The 20374-nt window shown below is 45.1% G+C and overlaps 1 protein-coding gene across 1 annotated transcript; it reads left to right on the top strand.

Moving 5' to 3' along the window:
* Positions 1-1916: 1916 nt before the first annotated feature.
* On the top strand, positions 1917-18926 carry LOC125299824 (serine/threonine-protein kinase PAK 6-like). The gene is made up of 10 exons (XM_048251288.1): positions 1917-2736; positions 4307-4423; positions 7262-7510; positions 9100-9708; positions 13302-13808; positions 14757-14890; positions 15365-15491; positions 15989-16114; positions 16786-16920; positions 17478-18926. Exons 3-10 carry the CDS (start codon positions 7304-7306, stop codon positions 17643-17645), a joined length of 2013 nt encoding a protein of 670 aa, XP_048107245.1. The 5' UTR covers positions 1917-2736; positions 4307-4423; positions 7262-7303; the 3' UTR covers positions 17646-18926.
* The last annotated feature ends 1448 nt before the right edge of the window (positions 18927-20374 follow it).

Raw genomic sequence — 20374 nt, forward strand, 5'->3', positions numbered from 1 at the left:
GCTTCTGATTAAGTACCGTTGCATTTTCAACTCTGAACAAAACCGTTAAGCAGCAAAAGTGGAACGTGCCTAATGTTTCATTTGTCTCTTCTGGTCGGGATGAATAAAACAGGCATGGGGGGACAAAATAAACATAAGATATGTAAATGTCACGCAACTAAATGGTCATAGTATGGCGAAGTCGTAATCAAAATTCTATTCAGAACTTCCCGACCTCAAATTTTGTGGACGGGGCTAAATTTGAGCAGATATGGAAATATGTAGCCTAGAAAATCCAGACCCTGGTAATCTAGAAAGATTAAGGGTCTGGCCACGAACAATGTAATGGCCCAACTCGAGGGGCGGCACCATGCATGCATTTGAAAATCTCACTGCACGCAATTGGATAACACTAGACCAATGTTTACTCTGAATGATTCCGGACTTCGACGCAATTAGATAACACTACGACCAATGTTTACTGACCTCCAACGTTGCAGCGCTGTCGTCATTTGTTTAGCTCACCTCTGGCCCGCCTGTATCAGATACACCGATGTGATTGGTTCCCCGCGATGCAAGGGGCAAAAGTATAGTGCATCATTACTCATTGCCAGAGTCTCTTGCAGACACAATTTAAATTGTGCTCTCGCGAGAACTCTGGATTTCCAGGGTAGGAAATATGAACAATGCGTGACTTTCGTGCAAATGTGCAATAATGATGTGCTTTATTAAAGGTGCTCTAAGTGATGTTACGCGGTTTCTAAGCTAAAACATTTTTTGTCATATACAGCAAACATCACCTCACCATCCGCTAGCTGCCTGTGCCCCGAATACACTGTAAAAGAATGTGGTCTCTGTGGACAGCCCAGACTCCAAAAACGGCAACGAAAACAACTTGGTTCAGCCTGGACCATAAAAACAAAGAACTGCTGTTCCAAGCAAATCACCAACGAGATGCGCGTTTAGGAAAGTTTCAATTGCACGGGAGGGAGTAGTGAGCTGTTTTGTTTGAACACTGTGCTAGAGTAATGCATGCAATGTCTGTGTGCTTTTATCCTGCAGTACAAATGACTCCTTGTCATACTCAGTGATACAGTATGACCAAGTAAACCAGCTGTGTTGTTCATGTTACTCTCTGTACAGCATAAATCTACTGGTAATGGTTACATATTAGTGGAACATGCATTTGCAGCCCCCGTCATCATGGGCTCATCGCTGAGTGAGAAGGGGAGAGTTTGTTGATGTGATCTCAACAGCCCTCCAGGTGAGTCTGTTGATGTAATCTCGAGTCTCAGCCCCAGGTGAGTCTGTTGCTGTGATCCTGGATCCCAGGCTGGCCAGGAAACAGCTAGGTGAGCTTGATGTGCAACATGCTTGTATTTTTCCACATAGCATCAGTCACACTTTTTTTTTTTTTTCATTTGCATTTATGCACACACAACTGAATTACACAAAACACGCCACAGTTGCTCCTTGCTACTGCCTGAGAAGCACTTGAGGATATTGTTTTGGAGAGTTGTCATGTCACAGGGCCACAGGACCATAAACGCTTCCCTATTCCGCCATATCTACCGCTAGTGAGTTTGCACAGCTAGCTGGCCCTGATAATGCATGCAAACGAAACAAGACCCAGGCTGCTCCAACAGCCTCTGAGTCACCCACAGTGGAGCATGTCCCAGCTAGCTACAGTATGCACACACACACACACACACTGCATGTGCCCCTAAGCACAACTCATCACCTCACACACACACACACACACACACACACACACACACACACACACACACAAACACCCTGAGGGAAGAGGGACACACACAGACCCACACAGGGCAAGCGGGAGCCTGTCACAGACCTGGAAAGCAATCCTACCTGCCTACCTGCCTGTCCAGCCCTGCCCCTCGCTCATTCTCATTCCGCAGAGGAGGAGGCAGGGAACCCGCAGGAACCTCCCAGCCCAGGCACAGAGAGAGGCAGGGAACCCGCAGGAATCTCCGGTGCAGAGAGGCTTGTGCTGCCTGGTAGCCTCTGCTCTGCTCCCCCGGACTCTTGTCTCTCGGCTGTTGTCAAGCGTGACCATACATGAATGGTTCTGGTGGTCCACTCAGGTTTGAGTGGTTCTTCTGAATATTTTTTTTAAATTTGAATCGCTATTTTAAGTCGGGAGAGGCGGTTGAAGGAATGTATCCCCCCACATGCAGCTGAGAGAGAGAGAGAGAAAGAGAGAGAGTGGGGCAGGTCCGGACAAAGTGCAGAATGAGCTCACGCCAGGAGAGGAGTGAGTGGAACGAAGCGCAGAGACACCAGCTGTAGAGTGGGAGACGTCCACCGCAGAGGGATTACCAAGCTGGAGCTGGGGAGCTGTCCCTAGATGAGACGGGTCATTGGACAGAGGCCTAAACTGTCCTGTGTCTTCACCCATGGAGCTCAGATCCAGGTGACAACAGGGAATGTACCGGTCATTTGGAGCTCAGGCTTCTGATTACACTTCATTCCAAGGTACTGCTGTCTCCAGACGGACAGGAATCGTGTAACGTCTGGAGCGTCCTTGATCTCAGAACCATGTAGAACCATGTGTTCTGGCAATTCTAGAGTGAAGTTGCTTACCTGGAGAGGAAGAATTTAAGCTTCTGGATCTTTTATTTTTTGGCTGGCGCTGTAAGAACTGAAACAAAGGCTGAAATGGATTTATGACTCAACATGGAAGAGCAGCTTTCTGGAAGCATCTAGCTGCAATAAAGCTGGCATTAAATGCAGGTAATATTCATGGCTCAGAACTACTGTCAAGTGAAACTGATAATGTTTTGTCTTCAGTTCATACCCAGTGTTATAGTTCATGTTTATTCATCTGTTGTATGTATGCTAAGCAGTAAAGGCTTTCAACCTTTTCCCTCCCTGATACTGATAATATTGGTAATAGCAGAAACAGTGTTATATTTGACCTTTCATCCTGAGTCTTGGCAGGGCGTGTAGCTTAATCCCCTCAGAGATGCAGTACAATTACTAACCTGAGGCTAATGCTCAGGAACTCATTGGAAATTGTATTATATATAATTGTAATGAATTTTGGTAGTGAATAGAGTGATAGGCTCTACAGTTTGCTGCTGAATTGCAGATATGGTGTGGCCACTCAGTGTTATGTCAGTGTGACAGATGCACACCCTGAGATGAGTTTCACACAATGGAAGACAATGGTGTCACCACCCTCGTCCCAGCACAAAGCCTGTGGCTTATATGGCTCATATTCTACCAGTTCAACCAGTCAACCCTGGGGATAAATAAAGTAAATCTATCTATCTATCTAGTTAGGTTAGTGTTAAAGTGTGTGTGTGGGTTTATATGTCAGCGAGAGAGAAAGACTGTGTGTGTGTGTGTGAGAGAGAGATCCCACCCCACATCCATCCCCATGAGAGGATGCAGTGCTGGATAATGTGTCATCAGTCTGACTACTTGCTCACCTACTGAACTCTGAGGGGTTTCGTAGTGCTATGAGTGATGAGCACACACACACACACAGCTGTTCATAGCCCGACACACCTGTTTTTTCTTTTTTAAACCATAACACACATACACACACAGGTGTTCTTGGTCTTGAACAGACTTTTAATGTTGTCTACTAGGCTGGTGATCTCATCTAGGGCCTACTGATAGCGACTGACTCATGGGGTCTGAGAAAGGCTCATTTAGTATGAGGCTCATGAGTATATTACATATACATATAGTATATACATACAGTATGTTTAATTTTGTAGTTGCTTATCATCAGCCACCGGCGCAGGAATATAGCACAGGAAACCCAGGCTGGATGGGGGAGTGGCTATATGTTCATGCATATATGAATCTGGGAGTGATAAGCAGACACACATACACACAACCTGTGAACGGGGGGCCATGTGTCTTTGTCTCACACTCAGCTCCAAGTTCAAGGTTAGGTCTGCCCTGACAGTGAGCAGGTCACACACACACACACACACACACTCCAGCTCAAAGGCTGGGCCCGCCCTGAGAGTGAGCGGCACACACACACACACACACACACGCTGAGAGAACTGGAAGAGGAGATCAATGGTAAGTGCTGCAGCTCTGCAACAGGTGGATGAAGAGAGAAAAGACCAGAGAATGGGACTAATGCACTACACCCTCCTCTGTCTTCTCCTCCTCCTGTTCGCTTCTCTCTCCTGTTTTTCTTTCTCAATACCCCCCTCTCTCTCCTTGCACTCTTCGTTGTGTCTTTCTCTCCTCTCTCTCTCTCCCTTCTGGTGTGCTTCCCTTATCACTCTCTCTCTGTCTCCTTTTCCCTCTTTCTCTCTCTCTCTCTCTTCTGCAGATCATTACTGACGAAGGAGGTACAGTAATGGTGTGAGCGATGGAATAACTCACTGACTCATCTCAAGCGCAAGAAAGCATACAGAAATAACTACAAACAAAAAAACACAACTAAACGGTAAGACTTCTCAGCAACATCAATTCTGATCCATCACAATTACACACAGATTTATGATCTTGCCTCATCCTCTGCGGGTGTTTAGCACCCTCATTGCTGGATTCTTGCCTGGGTTAGATAAATTCAGCTGAAGAGAAAGTGAGTGAAAGTTTGTAAAGATCAGTAAGGATGTGTAGAAACAGCATGTGAAAATGATCAACTAATTAGATTAATATCTTGGATTGGACTGAACCTGGGACTGAAAATTGTTCATTCTCTTATTTTGAGTGAAAGATTTAGAGATTTTCTTTTAGAGATTTCATTGAAGAGATTGGGAGGCTTAAACACTTCAAATGATATATAATTGTTATTAACTGTCCTAAGGTCAAAGGTTTAATGTCCTGGATAGGATTAAATTACTGTGTGTGTTCCTGCCAGATCAGGGCCAGAGCTGGACCAGATGATTGGCAGCAGTTTTGGCTGCTGTCTTGGTTGTGGCATAAACTAAAACGCAGGCTGATATCCTGGTCATGTGTGTCACCTTCAAGGAAGGGGGTGTTTACCCTCAGCTTGAGTAAACACGACCTAAGCTTCCACTCAGGCAATCATGTGAACATGAGTCATGACTCGGTTTTATGGTGGCAGCATGTATTTTATCTTTTAAAACAAAACAGGGGTAAACTTTGTTATTTCAAAGTCCTTCCCATATCCTTAGAGCTGTTTTTTTCACAGAGCAGGAAGCAGATCACATCCCGGGGTTTGAACATACTATAAGATGAAAGCTACTTAATAATTAGTCTGGCTGCATGGTGAGTTTGCCAGATGTGTTGGAGTGGATTAAACCATCTCTATTTTTGAGATATTTGTCATCTGTCTTTAAATTGGCAAATTACTGTACTACTGTACTGCACTGACAAATAACTGAACTCATTTAACTTGTCCACACAGTACATTTATATTAACATTTATCCCATTCATTTAGCATATGTTTTTTATCCAAAGCTCACATTTGCTAGACAAGTTTACTGTTTTACCGGTAATTCTTTTTCCCCCCCATTTGAAAAGAAGAGAAAGTTGTACAAGCTGTACTTGTAAATTTACATTATGCCTAAGACCGATTACGTAAAAATGTGCAAGTGATGTTTTGCCCTTGTAACAACAGACCAATAAAATGCCCTGTTCATGAAGCGGTCAATCTCACTGATGGCCAGTTATCTGTTTTAGCACAGCTGGCTGCAGTGTAGTACAGCTCTAAAAAGAACACTCTGCCCTCTTGCAGCCTGCTGTGTTGTGGACAAGGCTAACGGCTCACACAGGGACATGATTAGGACATGATCAATGAACTGAACTGAACCAGCAGTCAGCTCGCAATCCCAGCAGCCACCACAGCAATCCCAATAGCCCTAGATACCCCCAGACACCACAGTTACCCCACTTACCCCATCCACCCCAGCTACATTAGACACTCCAGATACTACAGTTACCCTAGCCACCCCTTACCTATCCCAGATACTTACCCCAGCTATCGCAGCAAGCCCAGATACCCCAGTTACCCTAACTACTCCAGAAACTTACCCTAGCCACCCCTGCAACATCCAAATCCCAGCCCCCACGTCAGGCCCCAAGCCTTCCCCTGGTTCCCAGCTGAACTCATGTGAATTGAATGTTCAATTTTTGTCACATAAGAAGTGTTGAACATGTCACCACACATATGCTGGCATAGTCTCATGACAGGCAGGCAGGCAAACAGGCAATCAGACAGACAGGCAGGCAGGCAGCTTGAGGAGAATCACCTGATCAGAGAGATCTCTCTTGTTGAACGCCATGAGAGAAAGAGTATTTAGTCCCACGTTTGAATATTATCCCATGCATATGTTCAAACCTATCCATTTCTCTCTCAATGGCTGGCATACTGCTATGTATTCCTACATTTTAGAATAGTCTTTAACTCTAAAGAGCATTAGTTAATGCCTGAAGCACATTGTTTATTCTCGAGTTTGTCTGTTATGAGCTAACCCTAAACGGGTTGTTTATTCCTGTGGCTTTGTGAGTTATTGTGAGTTGTTCCCCTGTGACACCAGTAGAGGTGGACAGAGGGTGACAGATGGCTCTGGGGCAGTCGGGGCTGCGTCCACATACCAGACATGGCCGGCTCATTGGCACAGGCAGAGGGGGGGTGTGACCGTAACCCCTCCCCTCCCTCCCTCCCCCTCCCCGCCTCCTCCCTCTCCGCCTATTTTGTCTTGCTCACCTGAGTGACAGGGACTCAGAGCCAGTTCCCCACGTGTGTTATTCTAGTGTTGGTGTGTTGGTTGTGTGCGTTCTGTTGGAGAGGCACACACACACACACACACACACACACACACACATGTGGGAGTGCTGTGGTGGAGCCATCTGAGCTCCACTGCACCCATCCGCTCTCATCAGCGCCGCCACTCCTCATCTGCTTTTCCTCGTCGCGCTTTAGCAGGGCAGTCGCTGTGCTGGTTGGTGGCGCCTGTCGTTTGCTCTGGGTCCTCCTGTTTAGCTGCTGGGCAGGTCTGTCCGCGTGCTTCTCTGAAGCGCGTAATCTGCTCTATCTGTCCCCGCTGGCGCGTGACACTCGCTCTCGTTGCTAGGTGCCATCTGCGCTCCCGTTACACTCTTCTCTGGCGGTCGGCTGCGTCCCAGTCCGGCTGCGGTCTGATCCGGCTGCTGTCATCAAGGAGCGGTCATCCTCACTGGTGGCCGCTACTTGCCTGAGGGCCCTGCCGCTCTCGCGCAGCGTCTGGCACGGGTGGGCTCTCTCGTCTCGTGATGGCGTGGGTGGAGAAGGTGAGGCGCTCGTGCCATAACGGGACCCCCTTCTGTGTGCCGCAGGTGCTCGCGCCGGACTCGTGCCTGTGCCTGCCCCCCCTGGACATGTTCCGACGGAAGAAGAAGCGCAGGAGGCCGGAGATCTCGGCGCCGCGGGACTTCCAGCACCGCGTGCACACCTCCTATGACCCGGCGCAGGGCTGCTACCTGGGGCTGCCACCCCAGTGGCAGAGCCTTATCGACACCCTCAAGAGGCCCAAACCTATGGTGGACCCCTCCACCATTACCCATGTGGAACCCGTCCCCAGGAAGGTATGTTTGCCTGTGTGTGTGTGTGTGTGTGTGTGTGTGTGTGTGTGTGTGTGTGTGTGTGTGTGTGTCAGTGTGTCAGTCTGTGTGTGTGTGCATGTGTTTGTGTGAGTGTGTATGTGTGTTTGTGTGTGTGTGTGTGTTTGTCAGAGAACAAAGGTATTATGAACAGGAAATGAAAGCCTATTTAAATGAAACAGAATCTTGACTCAAAGTTACATGCATTATATAGACTTGGTCTTGGCTTGTCTGTCTGTCTGTATTCGGTTTGCTGTGTTTGTGCTTGTCGATAAAGGAAAGAAACATCTCTCTGAATAGGGTGTACAGTACATGAGCCTTCTAGCACAGCAGGACACGTTTAGCCTGGGTGTCATGCTGCATGTCATCTGAGGCACTTATTGTTGGTGTTATTGTGTTCAGTATGATAAGATGCACAGAGAGCTTTCTTGAATGCTGTCACTTGAGACAAGAGTCTACAGTAGATTCCTTTGTCAGTTTATCTTTGTGCTCAGTGCTTTACCAGAGAGGAAGCACAGGGCTTGGCCATGAAAGTTAATATGTTATTTGTCACGGGGACAAATACTCGTCCCAGGGAAGTGGTAAGGCGAGTTTTCTTGAAAATGTTTTTCCGTGCTCGAGGGAAGGTTTGACCTGAGAATGTGAAAAGGAAGAGTTTTGGTTTTGGTGCATGGTGGTAGGTTTTACTTTGTGAAGAGAAATATACTTTGTGTTGGAAGGTCTGACATGATCAGGTCATTATCACTGCCCTGAGTAACCAGCACATGTTGTTGCTGGTGTTTTTAGGTGAATCAATCAGGAGGTCATTGCAGAGTTCAAAAGGTCACAACTTGTGAGTGAGTTACTTAATGTGGTGAATCTGTTTGCTTTGTTAAGCTCTGCCTTTGAGAATTGTTTAGAGGTGCTTGGTTGAACTCAATAACACAAATAAACACTCCATCCCATTGGCATCAATATTAATTCCCCATCAGTTGAATCATTTAATTTCCTGGTTGACTGCACAGGCGATCAATGTTTTCCAAAGGGCCTAAGGCTTGGTTGATCACAGCCACATCGACCTTGCTGGTGCTGCTAGCCCCTAATATGTGTGTAAAAGTGCTTTGCTGAAAAAACACGACTAGTATGCTAGGCCCATACAGACAGTGCTTCAACTTATATGCATATAGATGTCCTAGTTTTACAATGACTTTATGTGACCAATGTACTGTAGTGCAATCGGAAGCCTCTGTGTCTTTACTGAGTAACTTCAGTAAGATAACTCACTTCAAAGCAGCTTGCTGGTTTTGATGTCAAGGTCCAGTAGATAAGCCTAATGCTTGAGAATAAGTGTGTGTGTGTGTGTGTGTGTGTGTGTGTGTGTGTGTGTGTGTGTGTGTGTGTGTGTGTGTGTGTGTGTGTGTCTATCCCCAAGACCATTTGTGTGTGGGAGCGAGAGTAAGCGTGTGTGAATGTGTTTTTCTCTGTCCATCAGAGCAAGACACATGATTAAGTTTATGTGTGTGTGTGTGTGTGTGTGTGTGTGTGTGTGTGTGTGTGTGTGTGTGTGTGTGTGTGTGTGTGTGTCCTTCCCTCAGACCATTGTGCGCGGGAGCTTCATCGGTCATGGTGACTACATCTCCGCTGCCCTCAACCAGATGGCCCGCCTCTCTGTCTCCAGCTCCAACTCTCTCCGCCGCACCAGCCCATCGCTACGGAAACGCGCCAAGTCCATGGGCCGCATCGGCGAGGTCACCGAGGGCGACGGCTACCAGTACGAGGAGATGAACGCCGAGGCACTGGCACGGGCAGGTCAGACGAGCCCGTCGGGCGACTGGCAGGAGAGGGTTTGGAATGTGCACAGCGAGAGAGGCAGCCCGCTGGGGCCTAGCAGGACCGCTGCCACGCTACAGGCCAACGGCGGCGCACCGCGCGCTAAGTCTGTGCACGAGGTGTGCCTCGACCCCTTCGCCCGCCCCAGGGCCACGCCAAGTGGTGCTGCGTCTCCACCTGAGGCCCTCAGAGGTGGGGAGATGGGCCGCTACGCCAACAGCGAGGCAACCCGCGCTCAGCCAATCAGGCCTGCTTCCCTTTTCCTAAACCACCCACCCTCCAATCACACGCCTACTAAGGTTAACCTCAGTCCCAAGCTTGATGGCATCTCCATGGAAACCCCAAGGAGGCCTCACTCGACTTATGACTTCAAGGTCAGTACCCTCTTTCTCACAGATGTCCTTTTTCCTTGTCCTTAGTAAGGAGTTTAGGTGCAAAACTAGCACACTAACAACATAAAAAAAGGCCTGCAGAAACCTTGCAAACACCAACAAGAGCACAGTTGCCATCAGGAAAAGCTTTCTAGCATGCTTACTGGTGTCTTTTGGCAATTAGTTGACAACGTTTGCTATGAAAGTTTCTTCACATTTTTGTGGTGTGATCAACCCTTTACAAAGTTATTGCTTTACCACATTCTACATTGCTACTACATTCGTTTATTTATTTTTTTTTTTTAAGCCAGACAAGTACATTTCAGGTTTAAACAGGATGATTTAGCAGAACAGCCTAAGGGCTGTGCAGTGAGGGGAAAAAATGAGTCATCTGCCGGTGGCTGGTAAGATGAATCTTACTGGTAAATAATGCATTAGCCGGTTCACGTGAAACTGAAGCAGACGAGAGTACAATCTCCCACTATCCACTACTGAGGAAGTCTCTGCACAGAGGCCAGAGGAGGAGCAGGCTGACTAGCTGTGCAATAAGAAAAATACTTCTGATATGCAATCGGTGTGTTTGTGAAGACTTAAACACAGTGTGGAATGTGGTTCAGCTCTGGTTTCATAATAATAGAATGGAATTCTGGAGATTTGCAAATGGCAGTGTGCATCAGATTGTTGGCATTGCAGCATTTATTATTCTGTCTCTGCTGCATGGACCTATGCCGTTGATCTGACCGAATAATCACACAGTCAAGGCTGCATTTCCTGAAAGTGTCATTGAGTAACCACCATGGCGAGAGTGATATATTGGGATTTGGGGTTTGCAGTTGCAAGTAACTTTTAACATAAGCAACTATAATGAGGACTTTGAGAACCAGTGTTACTTGAGAAAGCTGCGATTAAAAATATAAAATGCTGCAAGACACACAGCTGGGTAGGAAGACATGTGTCATGAGAGGAGAGAGTGTGTGAGGGTGTGTGTGTGTGTGTGTGTGTGTGTGTGGAGAGAGAGAGAGAGACTATCATTTATCTTTGGTAGTAGTTCAACGAGGCGTTTGAGAGACACACCCCTGTTTGTTTTGTTACTGTAGATAACCCAAGCTTCCTGTACGGGCACATCGGCTGCCAGCGTCCTGTATGGGCACATTGGCTGGCGTCAATCACACATCAGATTTTAGCTAAGTTGTTCGCAAAGACGCCTCTGCTTGGCCATGATGGCTTGTCACGTTCAGTGGTATTCTCTGGAAAGGAGTGAAAACGAGCGATGAGACCCACTATGTTCGCTCTACGCTGATAAAACACAACACGCATATTAAAATAAACACACACCTCGCATACAGCTAAACACACACCATCTGTGTGCTGTGCACTGTGTCTGCTACTAATCTGCCTTCAGGAAGTGTAGAGTGAAAAGAACGTCTGTGCAACACAGATATCTTCTTAATTTATAGTTTTTTTTTTTTTATTTCTTAAGTTGCATAACAGTTTCGACGTAAGGTTACATCTTCATCAGTGTCCTGGAAAAAAAAAAACTATAAAGAAGACACCTGTGTTGCACCTGCGTTCTTTTTGCTCTACGCTGTCTTGTCCTGCCCTGGTGACACTGTCTAGTTGTGGGTTGCAGAAGCGCAGAGAACTCTCTCTTTTCTGCATTAAGGAAGGTTTGACCCTGACCCCAACTCTGCCATTGCTATGATTTACACCTCTGCTATTTGCAAGTCACTGCAGCAAGTTTAATATGGACAATTCCTGAGTGAACATGACAAACTGCACTTATGTGAGCTGTGTTGTGTCAGACAAGCTCAGTGATTTACTTTGGCATTTGAGTGTGTGGCATTTACACTATCTCTACTGAAAGTGCAGCAGCTTTGTATGTTGTGCTTATTTCCACGCTAGAATCATAACTATGCTAAGTATATTATCTATGGCTAAATGCCATTTCACTACATGTTTTATGAAGTATCTATGTTTGAGACAAATACAATCCATGTATCTTGTATATTGTATGTTTATGTTCACACTAGAGTCACATTAGATATGTTTATTTTTTTCAGTACGCAGCATTAAAAGTAGTCTCTGCCATGGGCGGACTGGCCATCTGGCATACCGGGCATTTTCCCGGTGGGCCGACGCACCTTTTGGGCCGATAGAATAGGCTATATATATAATTTAATCATTTTGGCCAACGATCAGCCCAAAGGAAGGACAATCAGCGGCCCACTGGTTACATTTCCATATGTGGACTGATCCAATAACAGCTCACGTCAGGCCCACCCCTCGCATTTTGGCCCAGAGCCAGGATTTTGTGAGCCATCAGAAGTTAATCGAAGTTGCCTACACGACATTGCGGCGGATGCCGGTAGTGACAATAGTGCAAAAGTAACACTAATGTAGAAGCTTCAAAAATACAATATTGCAAGTAGGCTAGCATATGTCAACCCCATACAGAGAGGGACAGTGAGCAGGTGGTGGAGTCTTGCGGCTACATGATAAGAACTCAGTGGTGGAGCAGGTAGGCTATGTGTGACATGCCATGCTGACGATGATGATTATGATGACTTATTAATTGCGATAATGTAATGATGTGGTTATGATAACGTAAGGCCGTGCTGTGATTATAATAACAAACAGCGTAACTTAAATGTTCTAAATTAATGATTTGCAACCCCGGACAGCAAAAGAGTGTCAAATCGATGTTAATTGTTGGTCAGATTGATCAGTTTCGCCAGGCTTCACAATTCAACATCGATGGCATGAGTGGTGGTTGGTCTCTCAAAGTAGAGCGTTGAAAGGGTTCTATCTTGGAAGGGTTAATTATCATGGTAAAGATGGGCTGTAGACTGACGGAAATGTAGGCAACAAGTCATATTCATGCACAAGCCAACTATACAGTAACCTATACGATAGGCTACTGGAAGACATTCAAGATAATTAGTTAATGTAGCTATATGTTCCAAAATGTACCAGCAATGTAGTATAGCCTACAGGAATAAAATATTTCCAGCAACAGCTCTATTTATTTTGTGTTGTTTCAGTTGTCCTACAGTGATTAACGTATACTACAATCTACAGTAGGTAATTTAGGTCTTTACACATAGGCAAATTCAGTAACTGTTTGGTGCTGCTGTCAGTTGAGCATTATATAGTTTAAATGTAGCCTATTGAATAATTTGGAATGATACTTTGAATTCAAGCAGAAACTCTTTAATAATTGCTTGTATAGCCTAGGCTACTTGAGTATGGAGATCATGTACTCCATGGCTACCTCTGATCAGACAGAGTGATAGCCAATGAGGCCTATCACTTTCAGTGCTCCATGACAGTTGAAAATATATGCATATTTAAGGGTAATGCAAAGATTTTGTATTTAATTAGGTGTGCCCGACCGATTTGAGGGCCGCTTGGGCCAAATATGCCAGGGCCAATTTTTGGTCCCAGTCCGCCCCTGGTCTCTGCACTACAAGAGTTAAACTTGTCTCTGGTCTACTAGTGGTAAACTGTGGTGAACTGTTTTTTGGTCTATCAGTGTTAAACTGGTAAGCTTTTCTTATGTGCGAGAGCTCACTGTGTGATACTCTTTGCTGTGACAGACAAACTCTATGGGCATTGCAGCCATCTCTCGGCCCAATGGCACCAGCACCCCAAAGTCTTCCCAACGATCGTCCCTCCAGCCGGCCTCACACCCTTTCTCTAGTCTGTCCATGGGGCCCCCTACAGGCCGGAGTGACACTGCACCTCTCCCCAAGTATTCCAGCTACCTCCAGGGCCCGAGGGAGGAAGGCCAGCGTTCCTCCCCAGCAGGAGCTCCGTCTACTGGGCCAGCGGGTCCTGGATCCCCCTGCCTCCGTCCACCGAAAACACTATCCCCATCCCCCGATCAAGAGCCACCTAAGGTGACCCACGAGCAGTTCAAGGCGGCGCTGCAGATGGTTGTGGATAAGGGCGACCCGCGTGCCTACCTGGAGAACTTTGTCAAGATCGGCGAAGGTTCGACTGGTGTGGTGTGTATCGCTCGGGAGAGGCACACAGGTCGACAGGTCGCCGTGAAGATGATGGACCTACGCAAGCAGCAGAGGAGGGAATTGCTCTTTAATGAGGTGTGTGTGTGTGTGTGTGTGTGTGTGTGTGTGTGTGTGTGTGTGTGTGTGTGTGTGTGTGTGTGTGTGTGTTTGTATGTTAATATGTGTGTGTAGGAAGGAACAAGCCCATATTGTCTGATTTGCCATTCAATGATGGTGACACTTTGTGATGCTAGGATTGTGTGATATTAGTTTCTGTTGATTCTGACGTCCTGTGATGTTGACGTCCTTTGATGTTGACATCCTGTGATAGTGGCTTCCTGTAATATTGATCTCCTGTGATGTTGAACGTCCTATGACTACATCCTGTTATGTTGACATCCTGTGATATTGACATACTATGACGACATCCAGTAAAGTTGACATTCTGCGATATTGATGTCCTATGATGACATCCAGCAATGTTGACATCCTGTGATGTTGGCGTCTTATGATGTTGATTTCCTGTGGTGATGTCCTATGACGACATCCGGTCCTGTGTTGCTGACGTCCTGAGATGTTGTTGTGCGTTCATGCAGCTGGAACATTTTGAAGTTCCAGACTTCCAAATTGAGAGTGTTCATTTGACGACAACAAACTGGTGATGTTGCTAATGTTCATAGGCTAGCTGGCCAGAAGGCTAACATCATGTAGTTACTCAAAGGTACTCTGGGAATTATTATTCAATTACACTTACTTATGATTATATCGTAAATAAACAAGTGACTTATTTGTGCATGGAACAAATCCACAATGCTCATACTCCGCACCATGAACGCACCATTAGTGTCCTGTGACTCCAGTGTCCTGTGATGCCAGTGTCCTGTGACATCAGTGCCCTGTGATGTCAGTGTCCTGTGATGCCAGTGTCCTGTGACGTCAGTGTCCTGTGGTGTCAGTGTCCTGTGGTGTTTGTGTCCTGTGATGTCAGTGTTCTGTGAAGTCATGTCTCCTGGGGTGTTGACGTCCTGCGGTGTTGCACTGCAGGTGGTGATCATGAGAGACTACAGGCATAGGAATGTGGTGGAGATGTTCAAGAGTGCACTTGTGGAGGAGGAACTGTGGGTGATCATGGAGTACCTGCAGGGCGGCGCTCTCACCAACATCGTCTCAGAAACCAGGTGGGATTCATGATATTCACAAGATATAAAAGACAATATTAGAGATTATCCACACAGTTTTTTCCCAAAAAACATGGTTATATTGATTAAATGATGATCACTCTTTAGTCAATGGTGGACCATGCAAGATTAACAGTTGCCAGAAAAACTATCCTAAAACACTGGTTTGACCCCCAACTATCTGTGAACTGCGAACCAGAATGGAACCTTACCTCTGTTGGTGGAAAAGGATACATGGGGATATGTAACTTCTGTAGGACACAAGGGGGCGACATCAACCTCTTTTGCTATTTGTCCAAACACTCTACTGACACTAATGAAATGCTGTTAGTAGTACCTGTCAGCAACAATACATCATCTGTAGGGTAAAACTAATCTGTCTCACGACAGTCTAATTGCTGCTTGTTTATGTGTATCTGTCTGTCTGTCTGTCTGTGTGTGTGTGTGTGTGTGTGTGTGTGTGTGTGTTTGCAGGCTAAATGAGGAACAGATCGCTACCGTGTGTGAGGCAGTCCTTCAGGCGCTGGCTTATCTACACTCTCAAGGAGTTATCCACAGAGACATCAAGAGTGACTCCATTCTCCTGACCGTAGACGGGAGGGTGAGGATCTTCTACAGTCCTCTACTCTAAACCTAGATTTCATTCATTCGTTCATTCGTTTCTCTTATTCAGTCATTTAGAGACATCAGGAGTGACTCTCTGCTCCTCTGCCTAGACCCCTGCAACTCCTGTTCATAACGCACCTCTCGACTCTAAAACAAGATTTCTGTTCATCTTTCACCTGACTTTACTTGCATTATTCTGAGTAAATGTAAATATTTTGAAGTTGTGACAAGGGCAAATATATGCAGATGTTTTATAAGGCAGTTATAATAGTTAAACAATAGGGCTGGATAAAAGGGTCAAAATGATCCAGTCAGTAAATGCATCTGTAAGAATCTATATTATATTATATTATATTATATTATATTATATGTTATGTCATTTTGATATGGCTGAATGACAATAGGGGATCGACTCTTGTTACTGTAATAATCTGTGTGTTTAGTATCATAGTATCAGTTGTATTTTTTCACCTTTTTTTATTTTCTCCTCAGATAAAGCTGTCCGATTTTGGCTTCTGTGCTCAGATCAGTAAGGACATCCCCAAGAGGAAGTCCTTGGTGGGGACGCCATATTGGATGGCACCAGAGGTTGTTTCCAAGACGCCGTACGGCACTGAGGTGACCCCTGCCACAGTAGTGTCTATATCCGTTGCCCCTCGTTTCTCCAGACCATCTATGTCCTGGGGCCTGTCCTGTCCACGCACAGACAGATAACACATAGCAGAGTCTAATCCTGGGAGGGGGTCATCTGCTCAGGCTCAGGGGAGATACTGCAGAGGCCTGAGGGAGTAGAGCACTGAGGGGGTGGTATCATGTCTCCTTATCAGAGAGAGAGGGAGAGAGAGGGAGAAAAGAGAGAGAGGGGGAGAGAGAGGGACAATAGGAGAGAGGGAGAGACAGAGGAGAGGGAGAGGGAGGGAGAGACAGAGGAGAGGGAGAAGGAGAGAGAGAGGGAGAAAAGGAGAGAGGGACAAACAGAGGAGAGAGGGAGAGAGAGAAGAGGAGAAGGAAGAGAGAGACATTTCTTGTTGTTAACCTTCTTCTGTACAGAAATATCAAATACCCTAATGTAACAATGATAATATGATAGTAATATATGTTTAAATTAAATCAAAATTCAGGTTGGAATGTTGATTTTTTTTGGTTGTTGATGTGTCTTCCTCATGGTTTAAATGGAAAATCCTTCACAAAAATTATTGTGATGTATTAAATAAATAAGTATAGAAAGAGAGAGAGAGAACTGAGAGTACATGTTTGGTTAATGTTCCCTGTGCCGCTGTGATCTGCAGGTGGATATCTGGTCCTTGGGCATCATGGTGGTGGAGATGGTGGAAGGAGAGCCACCGTACTTCAGCGAGACACCCGTCACCGCCATGAAAAAACTGAGGGACGAACCCGCACCCACTGTCAGGAACACACACAAGGCAAGCACACACACACACACACATGGGGATAGCATGGATATGGACTAACTATACATCCAAATACATATGAGCTGATCAATTTATTCTAACAATCTATCGTTTTGTAGATTTGAGGAATGGACTATCCATTTTGAGCAAGTGACGTGTTTTTGCAGGTTATCCACTAGGTTTTGCAGTTTGCACTAATTGTTTTGAGAAATGCACTAACTGCTGTGCAAATGTTAGTATGTATCTCTGTGTTTAAAAGCTACTCACAAAGCTTTTAACTTCATACAGTATTAGTAATATGTGGGTATGTATGTGTATGAACGAGACAGACAGAGAGAGCGAGTAAGACAGAGAGAGAGAGAGAGAGAGAGAGATAGAGAGAGAGAAAGATAAATGTGTTATATATCGAATGGCGTGGAGGTGTTTTTTTTATATAATTATATAGTTTATATAGTTTATAAGTCACAACAAACACTTGGAGTTTGAGTGGACTTGGATTTCCATTCCTAATGCAAAGTTCCCTCTCCCTCACTCACAATATCATGTCCCCTCTGTCCATCTTTGTCCAGGTCTCCCCAGTTCTGAGGGACTTTTTGGGCTCGATGCTGACCCGGGACCCCAAGGAGCGGGCCAGTGCTGCGGCCCTCCTCCAGCACCCGTTCCTCCTGCAGAGCGGCACACCCCGATGCCTGGTGCCCCTCGTGGAGCAGTTCCGCAAGAGGATGTCACTCTGCTGAGGAATATTTACCCCTGCTGACGCCTATTTGCCCCTGCTGAGGCTTACTTATTTGCCTCTTCTGGGATCACATGCTGTTAGTAGTACCTGTCAGCAACAATACATCATCTGTAGGGTAAAACTAACCTGTCTCACAACGGTCTAATTGCTGCTTGTTTATGTGTGTGTGAGAGAGAGAGAGAGAGAGAGAGAGAGAGAGAGAAAATATCTGTGGACAGCAGTTTTATATATAAGTGTATGGGCATGCATACCAGGAGAGACTCTCAGTTGACAGTTCCCCTCGGGGGTTTCCAGGCCCTACAGAGCTTTTCTGTTTGTCATCTCTGACTGTTTTTTTTCCTCTCAGACTTATTCCACCTGCTCTCACATTTCTCATTTTGTTCACAACACATTTTTCACCCCATTAAATAATCTTCAAGATAGATGCTGAAATTGTGAATGAAATGATGTGAACGCTTTGTGTGTGTGTGTGTGTGCGTGTGTGCGTGAGTTGAAAAAAAATGTGTGTAACTAAAGAAAGACCGTTCACTCCTCTAGAAAACTGGCTTTGGGTACACTTGGTGACTAAGCACTTAGAGAGGCCATTTTCAGTGAACGCACCGGGACCACTACACATCTCATGAACTGTAAATCAAACTCCCTCTGCTATGAACTCAGATGGTGAACAGCAGCAGAGGAATGTGAAACCCTGAATGGAGTATAAAGTGCCTGCCATTTTAGCAGTAACTTAGTGGTAGAGAGAGTGACTCTGCCATCTCAGCTGTGTTCTGAAATGGTAGGATAGTCACAGAGAATGGACAAAATTGTGAGGGCCATGTTAGCTGTACCCTGGAATGGTTTGTAGCCACAGTGAATGGACAAAATTGTGAGGGCCATGTTAGCTGTACCCTGGAATGGTTTGTAGCCACAGTGAATAGGTTAAAATGTGACTGCCATCTTAGCTATATCCTGGAGTGATAGGTAGTCACCGTGAAAGGATTAAACTGTGAGCTCAATCCCAGCTGTATGGAGTGGTGGGTATCTGCTTCAATAAAGAGCCGTGCTGCTGGGACTCCACTTTGAGCCATGCTGGGACTCTGGCGTCTTTACTTGTTACTACTGGTCCAAATCCACATTTAGGGCTGGTCCTTGATATGGCGTCAGTTTGATCACAATTTCATTTTTATCTGTATCTTTTTAAATATCATGTTTCTATTTTTTCTATCTACTGTTTTGATTTAAAAAAAGATTTTGTGCAATTTTGGTGTGTGTGTGTGTATGGATAGGGGTATGGTGTAAATAAAATGTGTTATATTTATTTTTTAAATAAATTGGCATGTGTCAAGCAAGACAAGAACAAATGTATTGTTTAATCAACACACAGTACCAGTAAATGCAAATGCAATAGGGAAATAATTTATTTTATTTCATTTAATGACAAATAGTTTACTTAAAGGAACCGTATGTAAGAAATTAATTTCAAGTAATCATAAAATGGCCCTGATACGTCACTTGACATTAAGAAATCATGTTCATTTCAAATACTTATATCACTGACAACAGTAGTTCGGCCAGGATATTGTCATGTTTAAAGTGAAGTTGCAGCCCTCAACTGATGTTGATGTTGTGTTTTGTCATGTCATGTTGTGTTTTGGCCTGATGTTCCACCCTCCACTTATCTACTAATCACAAAGTCAGTAGTGTTTCGGCATCCGGGTTGGCAACCTCGAGTCAGGGTGGAGGGGGAGGGGATACACCTCTCTACAGTAAGTTGAAAGTGATTGCAGTACCAGTTTTGGCCACAATCTTACATATGGTTCCTTTAATGGTCATTAATTGTCATCAGATTTGTTGCATGGATCAAGGTATTTACAGTAGTAATACGAGTATGCTTAATTACAGTGACCAACAGTGACCAGTGGTAATACTGTTAAAGCAGCACTATGCAGATAGATTTGATATAATAGGAAACTGTTACAAACTAAACAAACTCATTTTGACTGTATGTGGTCATGTGATGAACAGATCTTTAACAGTTTAACAGTTATTCCCACTAGGTAATGCATTATGTAGCTCATAATATAATATAATATAACATTTCACAGTGTCCAGGTGTCCAGCCTCACTGATATTAATGATGACACAATGGGGACATCATGTGAAATGGGCAGTGGGTAGTGTTTGCAAGCCGTTTAGCTTAAGGTCAAAACTTCATAATGTTGCTTTAACTGGTTATTAACTGTTGAAGAAGCGACTATTCTTTAGCTATATTGTATATCCCGCTGAACGCCGGAACTACATGTCGTGGCTCGAGGACCCTAACAGTGTGAGCCTGAGTAGTTGAGGGTCTGCGAAAGATGGTCCACTCTGGATGACCACAGCACATGCCTCTCTGAAGGGGCTTAGGGTGATATCAAGCCCGTTATCTGCACGGCACGCAGTGGACTAAAGGAAGCTGTCGTGATAACAGCCTGTAGTTAGAAGTGGGGGGTTTGTCTGTCCTCGTGCCACAGAGGGTGACAGAAGTAAAATGTGCAGTCCCGTGAGAGTAGAACAAAGTGAATGCAAATCAATAAGAGCTTCTCATGTGACTTTAGACAAAACAAGTAGACAGGCAGAAACAAAAACGTGGGTTATGTGTAGGCTAGCAAATGTCTGACTAACCGATTTATTAAAATACCCTGACACTCAAATGCAAATATTAAATACTCAACAGATTTCTACAAAAATAATAGTAGTAGTATTATTATA

This window comes from Alosa alosa, chromosome 8, assembly GCF_017589495.1.
Source record: "Alosa alosa isolate M-15738 ecotype Scorff River chromosome 8, AALO_Geno_1.1, whole genome shotgun sequence".
NCBI classification, from domain to species: Eukaryota; Metazoa; Chordata; class Actinopteri; order Clupeiformes; family Clupeidae; genus Alosa; species Alosa alosa.

Bases quoted from the DNA above. Each gene is read 5' to 3' on its own strand.
- LOC125299824 (XM_048251288.1), top strand. From the start codon at position 7,304: ATGTTCCGACGGAAGAAGAAGCGCAGGAGGCCGGAGATCTCGGCGCCG. The intron at 7,511-9,099 runs GTATGTTTGCCT...TCCTTCCCTCAG, and splicing joins TGGAACCCGTCCCCAGGAAG to ACCATTGTGCGCGGGAGCTT. The intron at 9,709-13,301 runs GTCAGTACCCTC...TTGCTGTGACAG, and splicing joins ACTCGACTTATGACTTCAAG to ACAAACTCTATGGGCATTGC.